Genomic DNA, 17,592 nt, shown 5'->3' with positions numbered 1-17,592 from the left:
CTCCGAACTTTCAAAGATCATCTATTCCATCAGATAATCTTAATCCAGACTGACAACCAAGTGGCCATGTGGTACATAAACAAGCAGGGAGGCACAGGCTCCTTCCTTCTGTGTCAGGAAGCTGCGCAGATCTGGGCGGAAGCCCTCTCCCACTCCATGTACCTCAGGGCCACTTACCTGCCGGGAGTAGACAATGTATTGGCAGACCAGCTGAGCCGTGTCTTCCAACCACACGAGTGGTCACTCGATCCTCTGGTAGCGACCACTCTGTTTCACAAGTGGGGTTTTCCCCGCATAGACCTCTTTGCGTCCCCTCAGAACCACAAAGTGGACGATTACTGCTCTCTCATTCGGAGCCAGCACTCTCGGCCGAGGGATGCATTCTCCCTCAAGTGGACAACCGGTCTGCTCTATGCATTCCCTCCACTTCCTCTTGTGTCAAAGACTCTCGTGAAGCTACGCCAGGACGGAGGAACCATGATCCTGATAGCACCTTACTGGCCACGCCAAGTATGGTTTCCAGTACTCCAGGATCTCTCCATCCGCAGGCACATTCCTCTGGGAATGGACCCGCATCTTCTCACTCAAAACGACGGATGCCTCCTCCATCCCAACCTCCAAGCCTTGTCCCTGACGGCATGGATGTTGAAAGGTTAGTCCTTCAACCATTTAACCTTTCAGATTCAGTTTCTCGGGTCCTGATAGCTTCACGAAAGCCTTCCACAAGAAAGTCTTACTCATACAAATGGAAAAGGTTCACATCATGGTGCACTTCTCAGTGCCTTGATCCCCTTTCCTGTCCAATCTCTAAGTTCTTGGACTATTTATGGCACCTATCAGAATCCGGTCTAAAGACCTCTTCCATTAGGATGCATGTCAGTGCGGTAGCCGCCTTCCATAAAGGTATAGAGGGTGTCCCTATTTCAGTACAACCCCTGGTGACACGCTTTCTTAAAGGCTTGCTCCATCTGAAGCCACCCTTACGTCCTCCGGCCCCATCTTGGGACCTTAATCTGGTTCTTGGTCGTCTTATGAAACCTCCTTTCGAACCTCTGCACTCCTGTGAATTGAAGTATCTCACATGGAAAGTATTATTCCTGTTGGCTATTACTTCAGCTCGCAGGGTTAGTGAGTTACAGGCCTTAGTCACCTATCCGCCTTACACTAAACTCCTGCAGGACAGGGCGGTACTCCGCACTCACCCTAAATTTTTACCCAAGGTAGTTTCTGAATTTCATATCAATCAATCCATTATACTACCTATCTTTTTTCCCAGGCCCCATTCCAACTCTGGGGAACAGACTCTGCATACCCTAGATTGTAAACGAGCTCTAGCGTTTTATCTAGACCGTACAGTTGCTCACAGAAAGAGTACTCAATTGTTTGTCTCCTTCCATCCTAACAAGTTAGGACAACCTGTGGGTAAGCAGGCTCTTTCCTCCTGGTTGGCGGACTGCATTTCCTTCTGTTATCAGCAAGCTGGCATTCCTTTCCAAGACCGTGTCAAAGCACACTCTGTGAGGGCCATGGCGACTTCAGTGGCACACCTTCGATCGGTGCCGCTTCCTGACATCTGTAAGGCTGCAACCTGGAGTTCTCTCCATACCTTTGCAGCCCACTATTGTTTGGACAAAGCTGGAAGACAAGACTCCATCTTCGGCCAATCTGTCTTGCGTAACCTTTTTCCAACATGATGTACCAACACCCTTCCACCTTCCCAGTAGGGTGCGGATGCCCTTTCCCAAATTCCACCCCAGTTGTTGTGCCTGTTGCACATCGTTGGGTACATTTGGTGCAGGTCAGGACATCCTCAGCTCGGTACTCACCCATTTGTGAGGACAACCATCCTGCTTGTCCTGTGAGAAAGCAAATGTTGCTTACCTGATGTAACAGGTGTTCTCACAGGACAGCAGGATGTTAGTCCTCACGAAACCCGCCCGCCACCCCGCGGTGTTGGGTTCGTTTTATTTTTACTTTCTAGGCACTGCCTGTAGCTTTGAAAATCAGACTGAAGGGAGACCCCTGCTGGCTGCAGGGTCAGTGCCTTGCTGGGCATGCCCAGTAGGGGCCAGTCAAAGTTCTGTTAAACTTTGACAGAAGTTTTCCGTGGTGGGCTCCATCCTCGATGTCACCCATTTGTGAGGACTAACATCCTGCTGTCCTGTGAGAACACCTGTTACATCAGGTAAGCAACATTTGCTTTCCCAGAGGTAACACTGTGCTGAAGGGGAGGTCTCAAACCTGCAGCTCTGGATGGTTTAAAAAAGAATGAGTCTTGCATAGTGGATGTAGTGGATGCTAGAAGCTCTTTTGGTTAGATCCTCAATGTGACCTGGCCCAGCCTTTTTCAAAATGGGGCCACAGTGTTTACAGGTGTGCTTCTCAGGAGCTGCACCACAAAGTGTGATGGCCATTACAATCACACAGCTTTTTTGTACAGTTTTACTAAGGATTAGCTGTCCTTTGGAGTAATCCTGAAAGTTTACTGACCAAAGCTCAAAGGCTTGCTAGGGATGCTTATCAGAAGTCTCTCTTGCCCCCCCCCCCAAATACCAGTCCTGGTCAGGACTGCTTCAGAAGCTATAGGCAATCTTCTCAGGCAATACTCTCCTGTCTTTGAGGAAGTATTCCAGGACAGTGGGTTTGGCTGTGGAGGACCTCTTCTTGTTGTGGGCTGTTATATACTTTGCATGCTCCTTCACTGTAGCTGTTGGAGTCTCTTGCTTTGTGTGGTTGGATATCACTTGGGGGGGACTTCCCTGTTGCCCTCAGTATAGACTTTGGTGAAAGCATTAGACTGGTTCAATCAGTGACTGGTTTTGCAGCTCTGTGTATGCCTTGAAAAGAGGTCAGGGGTATAGTAGTATTTATTTTTAGTTCTCTCAAAAAGGGCTATGAGGTTTCCTATTCCTTGGGTCCTCATACAGAATGCCAGACCTTTGTTTAGGTGGTTCCCCACATGATTACACAGGGGCATTCACCCATATCTCCTCCAGGAGTTACTACCAAATATTTCTGACATGTGTTGTCCTGAATCCGTTACTGACAGCTATCAGGCTTTCCGTTTATTATAATCATGACCCCAGGAATCTGCTGATCAGAGGGTAGTAAAGGTTTCCCTATGCAGGAAGGGACTCTGGTTCCTCCTTTAGTCAGATGTCTAACTACTCAGGACAATTCAGAGAAGAAAAAATGTTTGGCCACAGGCAGGATTATGCAGGTATAAAACCCCTGGGCTGACTGATTATCTTGAACTTGCAGTTGTCCTTCCCAGTCTCTAGCATATAGGGATGCCCTTTTGTATCCAAAGAAGAAAGTGGTTTTACAGCATTTGACTTCAAAAGATGAAGGCCTTAGTCCAAGGGTCCAGATCTCCCATTTCCATGTCTGTCCCTTCTGCAGGTCCAAGCCTCCATCCAGGGCAAGGGACTTGAATGTAGACTTTGGGTGCAGACCCACATGCATCTCACTCAATTTACACCCCTCCCAGAGTGATATCCAGTAGTTCAGTGTTGCAAGGCTACTTTCCCTCTCTCTCGGTAGATTAGAGGAAGCCTGAGGAGGTGGTTTTTCATGGTTTTCTCCTACAGGAAATGGATTTTCAGTCTGCTTCATGGTTATTTTGCATTATTGACATGAGCTTTATTGGTTAGGAGGAGAATTATGTTCCGGAGAAGGTGAAGTGGGTACAAGAGTCTTAGTGGAGACCAATGGGTCCAGGTCTAGGCTGAGGGCCAGAGCCAACTGTCTAGTGCTTCAGTAATCTTGGCCTTTTGCTTGGAAGAGAGAGGTCAGATGGTGGTGGTTAGTGTAACTCCATTAGCTGATGTGAATAAACTAAGGGAGTCTAATAGTCCTCAGGTGCCCTGGTAACTGAGTCAGATTTGGTCACAATATAGTTCTCTACAAGACTTAGCGTCAGCTCACATGGCTGACGCTGTCATTGTAGAGATGGCTGAGACTCTTGAAAACTCAGCGTAGAAGGACTGGCAGAAGCAGCCTCTGCCATACTCGCAGTCAGGCACCTTTCTTGTGGAGGTGCCCCAAGAAAGCTACAAAGAAACACAGGAGCCGAGGAGTTTAGGTATCCTTGTAGAACCTTGACTGGCATCCATTCTTTTGCGCGTGTTCCTGCCAGGAGCCTGGACATTCCCTGGACCAAGTTTACAAGTGCTCCTTCACCCTTTGCCCCCCCTGGAAGATCCCTTCCATTCTCTTTTACAACCTTAGCTGTTGAAAGAACTAGGCTACATAATGAGGATTCTACGTGTCAGCAATCTTGGCAGTTACAGCCTTCAGTGGGGTGAAAGAGGATCATGTAGCAGGCCCAACTTAGTTTGGAGCCTTTGCAAGGTCGGTTTACAAGGAGACTATAATCTCCTTTTGAGGGGCTCCATTCCTTCAGAATTCTCCTCTCAGAGGAGATTGAGATAAGCCATGGCACACAAGTCTTGCAGAGGGCAGAGACCAAATCTGGTTTGCTATAAGGGACACTGTCATGAAAATTCTCTCATTACTCTCCCAGATGGTATAGTTTCCTCCAGAGAGTCAAGAACTCAAGTCCTCTGCTGCATGAGATCTCAACTTGGAACTGAGCCTGTTTTGAAGGGATCTGGCTTTCCTTCCTCTCAAGCCTTAAAGGGTAGCATCTCTCAGTCTTGTTGAACTCAGTCTCCTTGGTGGCTCTTGGTAATTTCAAGTAAAGCTAGGAATATCCTCCTCTTTTTCTTCTGCAATATGTATTTACTCTCAAGGCTTGAGAGTAAATACATACTCCTTGAGAGTAAATACATACTCCTTGAGAGTAAATACATATTCCTTGAGAGTAAATACATACTCCTCCTTGTGAAACAAACAAATCATAGAAAGCCATCTTCCTCAGGGAAACATTTCCCTTCCTCTAGATTGCCCAAGCTGCTACTGTCCCTAAGAACTTTAAGATCCACCAAGGACCCATCCGATTTTGAGGATCACCCTTCCTCCACAAGCTTGTCATCCTCTTCCAATTTTACCCTTTCTGTATGCAAAACCTAGGGGAAGGGAAGCACAGAAAAGGATCTTTCTGCTGAACTGTGCCCCATCTAGAAAGCCTGATGTAAACACTTCAAAAACTCAGTAGAGCCTGAAGTCCAGGCAGAGGGGAGGAGCTGACTCTTTTAAAAGCGGCTGCAAGGACATAGATGCCTTTTCCTACATCATGGTAAATAAAAATGGAGGCTCAGGTTCTGATTCTCCTCCTCATAGTTCCAACAGGGCTGCTGTTCCTGCTGTGGCAGCAAGCCCACTGGCAGAAACACACAGCCACAGACCCTACCGATACAGTCCCACTCCTGCCAGTCATATCCTTTTGTTATCAGCTCTCCTTTTCTCCACATGCCTAACAAAAGGTTTCCCCACATGTCTAACAAAAGGTAGAGCCCCCTCCTAGCTGCCTGCGCAGTTCTCTTCTCATGCTCATAGAAAACCATTCTCCTTCCCTGCCATGCTACACCTGACAGAGACCAGTCCAACAAAAAAAGGGAGTCCCTTTTTCTGACAGAAAAAGTGGAGCTACCAGTGCCTGTTCCACTTGCGGGGCGTGTCTCTCAATATTCTTTGTCTCTCTCACTTCGTTTTGGTTTTTTTTATTATGTTTTTTAATCTTTCAGTCCAGGCAGACAGGAAAGGAAAAAATAAAAAGGTATGTGCTCAACAGAAAAGGACAAACAAACTTCTTCCTATTTCTTTCTTTCTTTCTTTTTTTCTTTTTTCTTTTTTTTTTTTTTTAATTATGGGGAGGAAAAATCTACAGAAAAGGAGAGAAACTATAGAAAGAATAAAGGAGGAGTCAAGGGAGTGGCTGAACACAGATCAAAGTCTGATTAGCCCTAATTCAGAACCTGGAAGGGCTGTGCTCAGCTTTGAGAAAGAAGTACTAGACTTTCACCTCAGAAGCTGCCCTGCCATATCTCAAATTTCTCTTCACCTGACCTAATCAGGCCTCAGCACACAATACAGAATGCTTACCTACCATCTATTGGAGACAGAGATTACTGGCAGGCTGAGGTCAGCACGGGAGCCTGTAAGGAGTGATATCAGCAAACTTGTTAGTCTGTCTCCATCTGCTGCCTGGTGAGCATAACCCTTGCGTCTAGACTGGTCTGACTGGATGAAGAGGAATTTGAATTTTCCTGTTAATTTCCTTTCCTTTCATCCTGCCAGACCAGTCCAGAAGCCACCTATGGAAGCTGTGGCAATCATGGGCTTTGTGTGACACATTCAGAAAACTAACAGCAAGTAAATTGTTTTTTAATCATGACATTGATATAATGATTATCTAATCCCTGGGTTAATGACCATGAAATAAAGTTTCTTGGCTGCATCTGGAAACTAAAACAGACATTTGCCTTCAGTTGTCTTCACTCTTATATAGGATACTTAAGAGCTGAAGGCAGCACCAAACCCCTGTTGGGGGAGTGAAGTCAGCTTTGAGTGTTTTCCTCTCTCATTGCTATCTGCTGGCAGAGAGGACTTAACCAATTTGTGTGGACTGGTCTAGCAGGACTAAAAAAAAAAAGAAAATTAACACACAAGTTTGAATTTCACCATCTCATGCATATTCATTATGGATATACTGGAAACCTGGCCTGTTTGCCATCCTTGAAGACTGGAAATGAAAACCTCTGCTGTATGGACTTGTTTGCGTTAGTAAGTTAGGTATATGATAGCTAACTATTGACAGTTTTGACATACAACAACAAACATGTTTTAAATCAAATAAGACTGTGCTCTTTTTTGCCTTTAGAAAAAATGTATTTGATTTAAAGTCAGATAGGAACTTATAAACAGTGAGGGTGCCATTCTAAAGATACAATTTGCCTTACAGAACAAGTTCTTTTGGATCAGGGTGCTCAGACTCCTCCTCCAAGTCCATTCTCTGCACAAGCTTTCAATAAAGGAGCAGGTGCAAGCAACACCCAGGGGTTTGATTATGGCTTGGGGATTAACAAAGGTAAGGTGGTTCAAAGTATGAACAGATTTGTATAAAAACAAAAAAAATGCTACTTTGCAGCCTAAATGTTTTTTCTTTAATTCCTCATTTTTCATATATGTACCAATTATATTTGCTACTATACTACCACCAGCAGAATTTGTGCATCCACTAGTGCAATCAGTATGCTTAGCTGTTCCTCTCCTGCATTATACAGTTGCTAGTCATGGGCATTTATATTATAGTCCAGTATTTCCCAACCAGTGCGCCTTCAGATCTGAGTAGGTATGCCATAGAAAAGTCACCACTGGCTGATGCGCAGATGACCTGAATTCTGCTCTTAGCACCTTTCATCAAAAAGTGCCACCAGCTGTCTCTTAAACATGTAGGAGCTCCTTTCTGAGAACATGTGTAGTCATATATGCCTTTTCCTAGCTACAATGTAAGCCCTGGAGTGGGTAACTAATGTGCAGCATGGATCGCTGGGCCTCTCTTGTGCAGCACATACATTGAACGCATTGTCTCTTGCTTTTCAGTCCTTCTAGCCTCTGTCCTATACCCAGGCTGAGTGACATGGGGAGAGTGGGCACTGAGCACTGGATGTGACTTACTCTGAGTAAGCTAACAGAAAATCCAAGACTTCCCAAAAAAATGAACAGGAAAAACTGTATAATCCTGGGGAAAAAGGAAAAACCGGGGCTATGGCAGCAAAATATATGGTAGCCTGCCACCAGGCCAGATATGAAACCTGACCAAGGACAAAATCTGAGAGAGATTCCTGATGCTGTACTTTCTGTAACTTGTACCTTTTCTTGATTATTACTATTTTGTAATGTTTCCCTTCTTTTACTATACTTTTATTTTAATTATTCCATATATTACGTTGGCAACACATGTAAAATTGTCATGCCAATAAAGTTATTAGAATCTTGAATAGCAGCAGTGAAGGAGCAAAGGAAGCTACATGTGGCAGCCAAGGAAACTAATTGAGCCAGCTGCCCACAGCACACCAGCATCTTCCTTATCTTGTACTTGTATATAAAGAGAGCTGGTCCATCCTAAAGGGTTCCTATGTGTCCTTGTCCCTCCCCCCCACCTCAAACACACCTTTGTTTTAAAATTTGGAAAAGAGACTGGTGGGGCTTTTGGTGCTTCCCTAGCTGCTCTTTTGGCCATGAGTCCTCTTCATATTTGCACTACCTGCTCCACAGAGGTCGATGTGTCCCCACAACAATTTTGTTAATGTATGTGTGCCTTGGGCCTGAAAGGTTGGGAAAGACTGCTATAGTCACTGCTTCATATAGGTGAATATAACTAGAGAGATACATTGCAGTACATTTTTCTCTTTTCTCTGGTGCCCTTCTCCGGGGCATCTTATAAGAAATGCAATCATTACATTTGTTCCAGTGGTACATATGTCAGCATAAAGGAATGGGAGAACAAAGTAATAAATAATGGGTAAAATGTATGAAAGAACTAATTTGTGGAAGTGGGTCTTGAACGTCTTTTAGAACTGGAGAAGAACAAGGGAATTTTGAATATCAGGTGGAAGGGGGCTGAGAGGAAGAGAGCACAAAAATGAGGATGCTCGTTTCCTACTTTCTGGAACATACTATTCAAATAGCGCAAAGTAGCTGAATTGCTACAACTTTCACTTTGCTTGATTTTCTAGTCTGAATGCAGTTGGCTGTACCTATTCAACTGTAGTGTTAAAAATATATTTTTATTTATTGAGCACTGCCATCCCTCAGTTTGCTCTTTGTTTTCAAGTTATTTTTTAAAGCTACTTTATGTCCATGGCAGTTTATTTTTGTGCATTTTCTTACAAATATTAAATGACCCTATTTCCATATGCTAAGAAGCAATACATTTTATACATCCTCAATTCATAAATTATCAGCAGAGGGAGAATATTTGCTTTGTGATTTTCATCTTCACTCTAATGTCTTGGGTACAAATTTGAATTGAAACCAAAACACTAGTTTTGTGTAAAATTGAATTTCCTGTTCATAGCACAGCTCAGTCCAGGCAAGTGGGTTTTGCATCCCTACCAACAGATGGAGGCAAAGAACCAAATACTTTGAGGCATTGCTACGAAACAGAGAGTGCCACCTGCAGGCCCTCAGTATTTCTCTATCTCCAGCATATGGTAGAGGTGCAGATCTGCAGTCTAGAGTTTTTAAAAAAAGAAACAAAAGGAATATATTAGAAAACTATTTAGGAAAAGAAGAAGGGACGTTCTCTGAGGTGTTAGTTTCCTTTGTGGGTTACCCCCAGGTTGAGCTGGGCAAGCAGGGGGGTTGGTGATCCCTGGGCAACTTGACCCACAGCAGTTCCAGGGGTCTGAAAGCCAGGGGTCCTGGCTTCCATCTGATTCATAAAGGATTTTCCCCAGAATAGTGACCAGCAGCAGGGGGAAGTATCCTGATTTTTTTTACCTGTTTCTGTGCTAGGGTTATCTCTTTAAGAGTTTAAAATAAAAAAAAAAAGAAAGTGGTTTGCAACAGCAGCATTCTGGCCGTTCCTCACGGCGCAGGGCAGGCCTGAGCTGGGACGGAAGCGATTCGGAGGCGGTGAATAGCAGTGGGGCTACTCAGGGAGCCGAAGGCTGTGTTGACCTGTATCCCCCTCTCATTGTCTGCCTGCCATGACTGTGCAGTTTTTTCATGGCGTTTTAGCAGGCCCAGCAGCGTGTATTCAAGATGGCGCTGGCAGCAGATTCTCAGCACTGGAAAGTGTGCTGTTCTTGCTCAGGGGGCAGCTTAATTCAGCGGCATTATGCTGCGATTGTGCCTCTGGCAGTGAGAGGGCTTCTGGGGGGACCGCACCCGGGAGAAGGACCACGCAGTCTCAGGGTCCTCTGTCAGACTCTGCAGAGGGTCTGGAGGACCTCTCAGGCAGAGTAAATGTCTACCAGGAGGAGGGCTGACCTGGAGGTTAGGGATTCCCCTCCTCTGTTGTCGGTGGTGCTTCCATTGGGACAGGAGTTGGGGGAGGAAGATTGTGGCTAGCCCTGGGTCAGATGAGGATGACATGGGATTTTCCAAGGATTTTGTCCTTATGTACAAAGCATTTCTAGCCAAGAAGTGTTCGGATGACTCAGTCCTGGATGACCCGGGTAATAAGCTTGGGGTCACTCCTGAGGTGGATCCTGTGGACTTGGCGGATCCCGCAGTAAATATCAATCAGGGCATGGATAATGACATGGCAGATCCGGAGGAGGTTCTGGTAGCTGATGGGGATGACCCCCATGTGGTTCGGCTGTTCCATAAGGATGAATTGAAGCAATATTCCCCATGCCTTGAAGAAGCTGGGTATTAAGTTGGTCCAGGAGGAGTCAGATAATGAAGGGCCTTTGGGGTCCTCCAAAAGCTTTCCTGCTCCCAAAGAAGATCAAGAAGCTGGTATTTCCCAGCGGCGGGCCTGAAGGTGGCCAGGGCTATGACAAAGTTGTATTCTCTAATAGAGGATATTTTTCAGCTGTTGGAGTTACCCTAGGTGGATGCTTTGGTTACAGCACTCACCAAGAAGACAACTATCCTGGTGGTGGGGTTGTCAGTGTTAAACGATGCGCAGGACTGTAAACTGGAATTCACCTGAAGGTGATGTTCGAAGTCTTGGCTTTGAGTCTGCGAGCTGCAATCTGTAGTAGCCTCATGCAGAGGCCGTGTTTGCGCTGGGTCCAGAAGTCTCAGGAGAAGTCTTCATCCGATGCTAGTTCTGATAGCCAGGCAGCCCAAATGGAGGCTGGGATTGTTTGTGGCAGATGCTCTTTATGACAAGATAAAAAAATTTGGCCAGGAATATAGTCATGGCGGTCTCAGCACGTCATTTGTTGTGCTTGCGAAATTGGTCGGCTGATATGTGGTCCAAGTCTCAGCTCTGTAATCTTACCTTCAAGGGAAAATTGTTGTTTAGGGAGGACCTGGATCAAATGATTAAGGTGCTGTGAGAGTCAAAGGGTCATAAGCTGCCAGACGACAGGAAGACTGCCCGGAAGACTTTTCTGCCTTGTTCCGGCTTTCAGGAAGGATGTCGTTTTCGTTCCCTGAAGGGTGGGGCAGAAACAGGGATCTGGTCAGCAGCAGTCCTTTTGAGGTGCTTGTAGAGCTCCCAGAGAGAGCTTCAGCCAGGGGGTTGGGGGCAGTAAGGCTTCTCAATGAAGCCAGCGGGGTCCACTCTCTCAATGTGACGGTTGGGGGCCATCTATAACTGTTTTACGAGGAGTGAACCAGAATTACCTTGCATCACTGGGTTCTAGAGGTAATAAGGGACGGCTACACATTAGAATTTTCTCGCCCCATCAGGGATGCGTTTGTGATATCTTACTGTGGGGCGAGAGGAAGGCAACAAGTGATTCGAGCTATTTTGGGGCACCTTCAGGAGCTGGGCGCGATAGTTCTGGTTCTGACGATGGAACAAGGTTGCAGAAGGTTCTCAATTTATTTTGTCATTCCAAAGAATGATCCTTTAGTCCCATTCTCGATCTGCAGAAGGCAAATGTATCGTTGCACATTCCCCATTTCTATGTGGAAACGTTATAGCGGCAGTTTGTCAAGGAGCATTTCTGGCTTCTCTGGACTTTTGACGGAAGCCTATATCCACATTCTCATCAAATATTCCTGTGTTTTGTGGTCCTGGGGCAACATTTCCAGTTTCATGCCCTCCCATTCAGTCTGGAGACAGCACCACACACATTCACAAAGGTGTTGGTGATGGTGTCGGCGGCTCTCCGCAGGGAGGGGATCCTGGTTCATCCTTATCTGGACGACTGATTCAAGGAAAATTGAAGAAGAATGTTGACAGTCAGTACTGAGGGTGCTGGATCTGTTGCAATCCCTGGGTTGGGTGGTCAATTGGGCAAAAATTACCTGTGTTCTACCCAGACGCTGGAGTACCTGGGGATGAATTTGATACCCGCATCAGCAAAGTTTTTCTCACCTCCAGGAGGATTCAAAAGTTGCAAGCTCAGGTGGGACGTTTGCTGCGGATGCCAGTCTCCAGGGCTTAGGCTTATCTTCAGATGCTGGGGTCAATGGCATCTACCTTGGATTTGGTGCCTTGAGCCTGTGCCCACATGCATCCTCTGCAGGGTGCACTGCTGTCATGGTGGAATCTGTTGTCTGAGGAATTTCATTGACTGTTGCCACTGTTGGGGGGTCTCCAGGTATAGTCTCTAATAGTGGCTGCGTCAGCCCAGTTTGGAAAAGAGGGTGAATCTGGAGTTTCTGAACTGGGTGGTGGTAACCTTGCATGCCAGCCTCAAGATTTGGGGAGTGGTCTGCCTGGGATGGTCAACGCAAGGCCTATGGTCACCAGCAGTAGCAGCATGGGCTGTCAATCGTTTGGAAATGAAGGCAGTGTGCAGAGCATGCCACTAAACCTGTGGCCACACGGGGTCCCCCTTCAGTCTCTTTTTTTTCCGCGCAGCAGTTGCCTCATGGTATTAGGAGCTCTGAGAGATTTCTCTCACACATTTCCTAACGGAATATTTGAAGTTTTTTTCTTTATTTCCCCTGTCACCGGGGTCCCCCATCACGCGCCGAACTCATCCGTCATTGGTAAGTTATTGCCGTGTTTTTGCATTTGGTTCCCGCCGGTGGACTTCTCGGCGCCCGACAGCCACCAACTGCGTGCCATCTATATTTTTTCAGTATGGCGACCAGTTTTCGTAAATGTCCTGAGTGTCCGAGGACTATGTCTATAACGGACCCACATGATGTTAATCCAGGGTCAGGCGGTCAGAATGTTTTCAGACAATGCCACTACAGTGGCATATATCAATCGGCAGTAGGAGAACGAAGAGTTGCTCAGTTGCCCAGAAAGCTCAGGAACATTTTGTCTAGGTGGAATTACATTTGAAGGAGATAGCTGCTTTGCATATGTCGGGAGTGGACAATGTGCAGGCAGACTATCTCAGCCGGCAACAGCTGGACCTGGGAAAATGGGAGTTGTCGATGAAAGCCTTTAGTCTTCAGTGGGGCCGTCCAAGCCTGGATCTGATAGCGTCCAGGAGCAGGCGAGAGGTCGGAGCCGAGGGCATAGATTATCTTGTTTTTCCTTGGCCCACAGGGATTCTTCTGTATGTGTCTCCCCCCCCCCCCTCCCCCGTGGCCTCTAATAGGTCAGGTGTTAAGATGCATCAAGAAGCATCTAGGTCAAGTGGTTCTGGTCGCTCCAGAGTAGCTGCATCACCTGTAGTTTGCGGATCTGATACAGCTCTCAGTGGATGGGCCCCTGAGAGTGGCTCATTTGCAGGAACTGGTTAGTACAAAATCTTATTTTCTTGGATTGGGTGGATCACTTTTGTCTCGCGGGCTTGGCTTATGAGAGGAGACATTTGTGATTGAAGGGTTACTTGGAACCAGTGATTTCCAATTTGCCTCAGACTAGGAGGACAGCCACATCTGTGGCGTACATCCAGGTGTGGAGGAAGGCCTTGACCTGATGCGGGTGGATATTCTACAGGTGTTGGCCTTCCTGTAACACGGCCTTTCCAAGGGCTTAGCTTGCAATTCCCTGTGGGAATTGTGGCAGCCTTGGGTTGTCTCGGGGGTAAGCTCCGAGGGAGTTCATTGGCTTCACATCCAGAGCCTTCAGAGGATTGCCTGGTTGTTTTGTTCACCCTTAGATTGTTTGTGGTTATGCTATATTCAGGGGTTTACAATTGTCCGGGTTAAGCGTTTCTTTCATTTAGACAATTGTTGGCGTGGTTGCTCTCTAATTTGGCTTGGGTACAGGTCAATACTGAGGGACTGCAGTGCCTTAAAGTCTTTGTTTTTCTGCCTCCATCTGCTGGTAGGGATGCAAAACCCACTTGTCTGAACTGATCTGTGGTATTTCAGGAACGAAAATTAGCAGGTAAGAACCAGTTTTCCTTTAGCTGATTGGTTTTTATATATGGCCTTTTCAGTAAAATACTGCATTTTTTTATGTCTGCCACAAGTACCATTTGGTGAAACTAGTTTGGAACTCAGAAATACTTTTGAAAATAGCAATAGCAATTTTATTTGTAATCTGCCTTCTCCCAGGACCAGCAGGATGGTAGTCCTCACAGATGGGCAACATCAATAGATGGAGCTCTGTCACGGAACACTTTTGTCAAAGTTTCTAGAACTTTGGCGCACACAGCATGCCCAGCATGCCACTAACCCTGTGGCCACACGGGATCCCCCTTCAGTCTTTTTTTTTTCCCGCGCAGCAGTTGCCTCATGGTTTTAAGAGCTCTGAGAGATTTCTCTCACACTTTTACTCACGGAATATTTGAAGTTTTTTCTTCATTATTTCCCCTGTCACCAGGGTCCCCCCATCGCACACCGAACTCGTCCGTCGTCAGTAAGTTATTGCCGCGTTTTGCATTTGGTTCCCGCCGGTGTACTTCTCGGTGCCTACCGACTGCGCGCCGCCTATATTTTTTCAATATGGCGACCGGTTTTCGTAAATGCCCCGAGAGTCCGAGGACTATGTCCCTAACGGACAACGTTTGTGTGTTATGTCTCAGGCCTTCCCACGACGTCCGTCGGTGTCCAAGTTGAACACAGATGACCCCCAAAGGTCGGCACGCCAGACTGGAGAAGATGGAGCACTTGTTTGGCTCCAAGCGCTTGTCTCCATCGACCCCAGGTAAAGGCGTGCTGAATCGAGGGGGGTCCATCTTCCTCGGACCCCTCTCCATCAACGCTTCAGAAGGACAAAGGAGCAGGTGACCGTCCATCACCAATGTCGATCCATTCCAAAACCTCTGCATCATCGTCCTTGGTGCCGGAGAAGGACCGGGCCGAGCACCAAGGGAAACATCGCCATTGACACCGGAGCGGCATCGGCCTCTACCATGCCGCCTCCGGAGGGCCCGGGAAGAGGAGCCCCCGTCCTCCTCTGGAACTGGGACCCCAAGGCTTTCCCCACCGATATCTGTGCCGGGCACCAAGCCTCCAGGTACACCCGTGGACGCTCCGGTGAAGCCTAGCCTGCCTCCTACCCCAGGCGTCATGCCATCCACGGCAGCCTTTCAGGAGGAATTGTACTGGATGGTCCAAGAGGCAGTGCTGAATGCTCTTTGGAGCTTCCAGTCGCCACCGGCGCCAGCCCCATGCTGCCGCCAGAACCGGCGCCTTCAATGCTGGCTCTGCTCCTTGAGCATTTAGACACCCTCATCGGTGCCTTGCCATCGATACCCGTTCCATCGGGTACCTTGCCACCTAGCCAACAACCAATACCAGCCCTGGTCTTGATACCGATTCCGGGATCTTCGGAAGAGGAAGATTCGGATCCTTGCCCATCTCCTCTACAGGAACTACCAAAGCCAGTGCCGGGGCCATCAGGTATCCCAGTGCATCGGCGCCTAACATTAGCACTGGTGCCATCGGTGCCGGCAGCACTGGTTTCGATACTGGTGCCTCCTATTTCGGTGTCTCACCATCCATCGGTGCCGCCTTCCCACTCTCTTGGATTTGGGTTCCTTCCTCCATCTGGAGGTCCGGTGGGTGAAGGAGAGCCTCCCTATGACCCATGGGATGATGCTTCGTCTGAACACTCCTCACAAGCTTCTGAGGAGCTTCTTTCTGAGCCTTCACCCCTGGAGGAAAGATGCCGCTCCCCTCCAGAGGACCTCTCCTTTGCTAGCTTCGTTAAGGAGAAGTCGGACACTATCCCATTCCAAGTGGAAATGGAGGAGGACGCTAGGCACAAAATTTTGGAAGTCCTACAATTTGTAGATGCTCCAAAGGAAGTAATGGCAATCCCTGTACACGAGGTACTTTTAGACCTCTTGCGCCGCCTCTGGGAGCACCCAGGAACTGTGCCTCCAGTTAATAGAAAGACTGATGCAACATACCTGGTATAGCAAGCCCTAGGTATTCAAAAGAGCCAATTACCCCTCCAATCTGTAGTGGTAGAATCAGCTCAAAAGAAAGCCAAAAGGTTCCGCCCCTCACTCCTCTGCCCCACCTGGAAAGGAGCAAAAGGCATTGGACGCCTTAGGCCGCAGGGTGTTCCAAGGGTCAATGTTAATGGCTCGTATAGCGGCCCATCAACTTTACATGACCCAATATTACAGGAATTTCTGGAAGCAAGTCCAGGAATTCTCGGAGACCCTTCCTGAACAATTCCAGGAGGGCTTGACTACAATCCTGCAAAAAGGGTTAGAGGCTGGAAAACATGAGATCAGAGTAGCCTATGATGCTTTTGAGACTGCATATAGAGTCTCAGCAACTGGAATTAGTGCCAGACGCTGGGCTTGGCTTAAAGCCTCTGACCTCCGCCCAGAGGTGCAGGACAAATTGGCTGATCTTCCCTACACAGGAGACAATTTGTTTGGGGATAAGATCCAAGAAGCAGTGGCGCAGCTCAAAGGTCATCATGAAACCCCCGCGCCAACTGTCCACTATCACCTCAGATGTCCCTACTGCAGCCCAAAGGGGCTTGCAAAGGGACACAAGAAAACAAATTTATAGGCCACGGGGAAGTACTACCCTCCTGCATCCCGTGCTCGGACAGCCCGGCCATTTCATAGAAGCCAATCTCGTCAGCACAGAACTCCTAGAATGCAGCCAGCCCCCCAGACTGGGCCTACAGCAGGGTTTTGTCTCCTATCTAGAGAGCAGCAGTCAATCTCCCTTGTACCCCCCAACCAGTTCACTGGTGGGAGGCCACCTGTGCCATTTCGCCAACAAATGGCACTCAGTCACCACCGACCAGTGGGTTCTCTCTATCAGAACCCACGGTTATCATCTCAACTTCTTTACTGTGCCCCCAGACTCCCCGCCTGTTCCGGCGTGGTGTATCAGCGGTCAAACAGTGCTCCTTGAGACAGAGCTCTCTACCCTACTGCAGTCTAGAGCCATAGAACCGGTTCCCCGGACACAGTGGGGAAGAGGGTTCTATTCTCGAAACTTTCTAATCCCAAAAATACCGGTGGCCTACGTCTTATCATGGCCCTCTGAGCCTTAAACAAATTCCTACGCAAGGAGCGGTTCAGAATGGTCTCCTTGGGCACCATGCTCCCACTTCTACAACAAGGGGATTGGCTCTGCTCTCTAGATCTTTAAGAAGCTTGCGCCCATATAGAAATCTTTCCTCCTCATCGTAAATACCTGCGATTTGTAGTGGGACACAGACACTGTCAGTACAGGGTACTGCCATTCGACCTTGCCTCAGCACCCCAAGTGATCACAAAGTGTCTGGTAATTGTGGCACCACACTTGAGACGTGAAAGCGTCCATGTCTACCCATATCTGGACGATTGGCTCCTTAGAAGCCGATCCAAAGAAGGAACGCTCCACTCACTCCATCTCACCATACAGCTGCTTCAATCGCTGGGGTTTCTGATAAATTTCCCGAAATCCCATCTGACTCCCTTACGCCAGCTATCTTTCATCAGAGCAGACTTGAACACCACCATGGCCAGAGCGTTCCTCCCCAGAGAACGCACAAAGACACTATCCAGCATGGCCAGCACAATCCGACGTCAACAGACAGCCTCTGCTCGTCTGCTCCTCACCTTGCCAGGGCATATGGCATCAACATTCCATGTCACCCCAATGCCTCGTCTTGCCATGAGAATAACGCAGTGGATCCTGAAATCCCAATGGTCCCAAGCCACTCAATAACTCTCAGTAGTCATC

General features: G+C 47.6%; 1 protein-coding gene across 1 annotated transcript in view; it reads left to right on the top strand.

Annotated features, from left to right (window-relative positions):
* Nucleotides 1–17,592, top strand: part of MYCBP2 (MYC binding protein 2) — a 1,075,853-nt gene that overhangs the window by 685,128 nt on the left and 373,133 nt on the right. The window contains 1 exon segment of the mRNA XM_029603038.1: nucleotides 6,866–6,991. Coding sequence (XP_029458898.1) covers nucleotides 6,866–6,991 — 126 coding nt within the window.

The sequence above is a fragment of the Rhinatrema bivittatum genome, chromosome 5 (genome assembly GCF_901001135.1).
Source record: "Rhinatrema bivittatum chromosome 5, aRhiBiv1.1, whole genome shotgun sequence".
Lineage (NCBI taxonomy): Eukaryota > Metazoa > Chordata > Amphibia > Gymnophiona > Rhinatrematidae > Rhinatrema > Rhinatrema bivittatum.
Note: the sequence above shows the minus strand (reverse complement) of the source record. Positions and strands in the feature narration are given on the sequence as shown.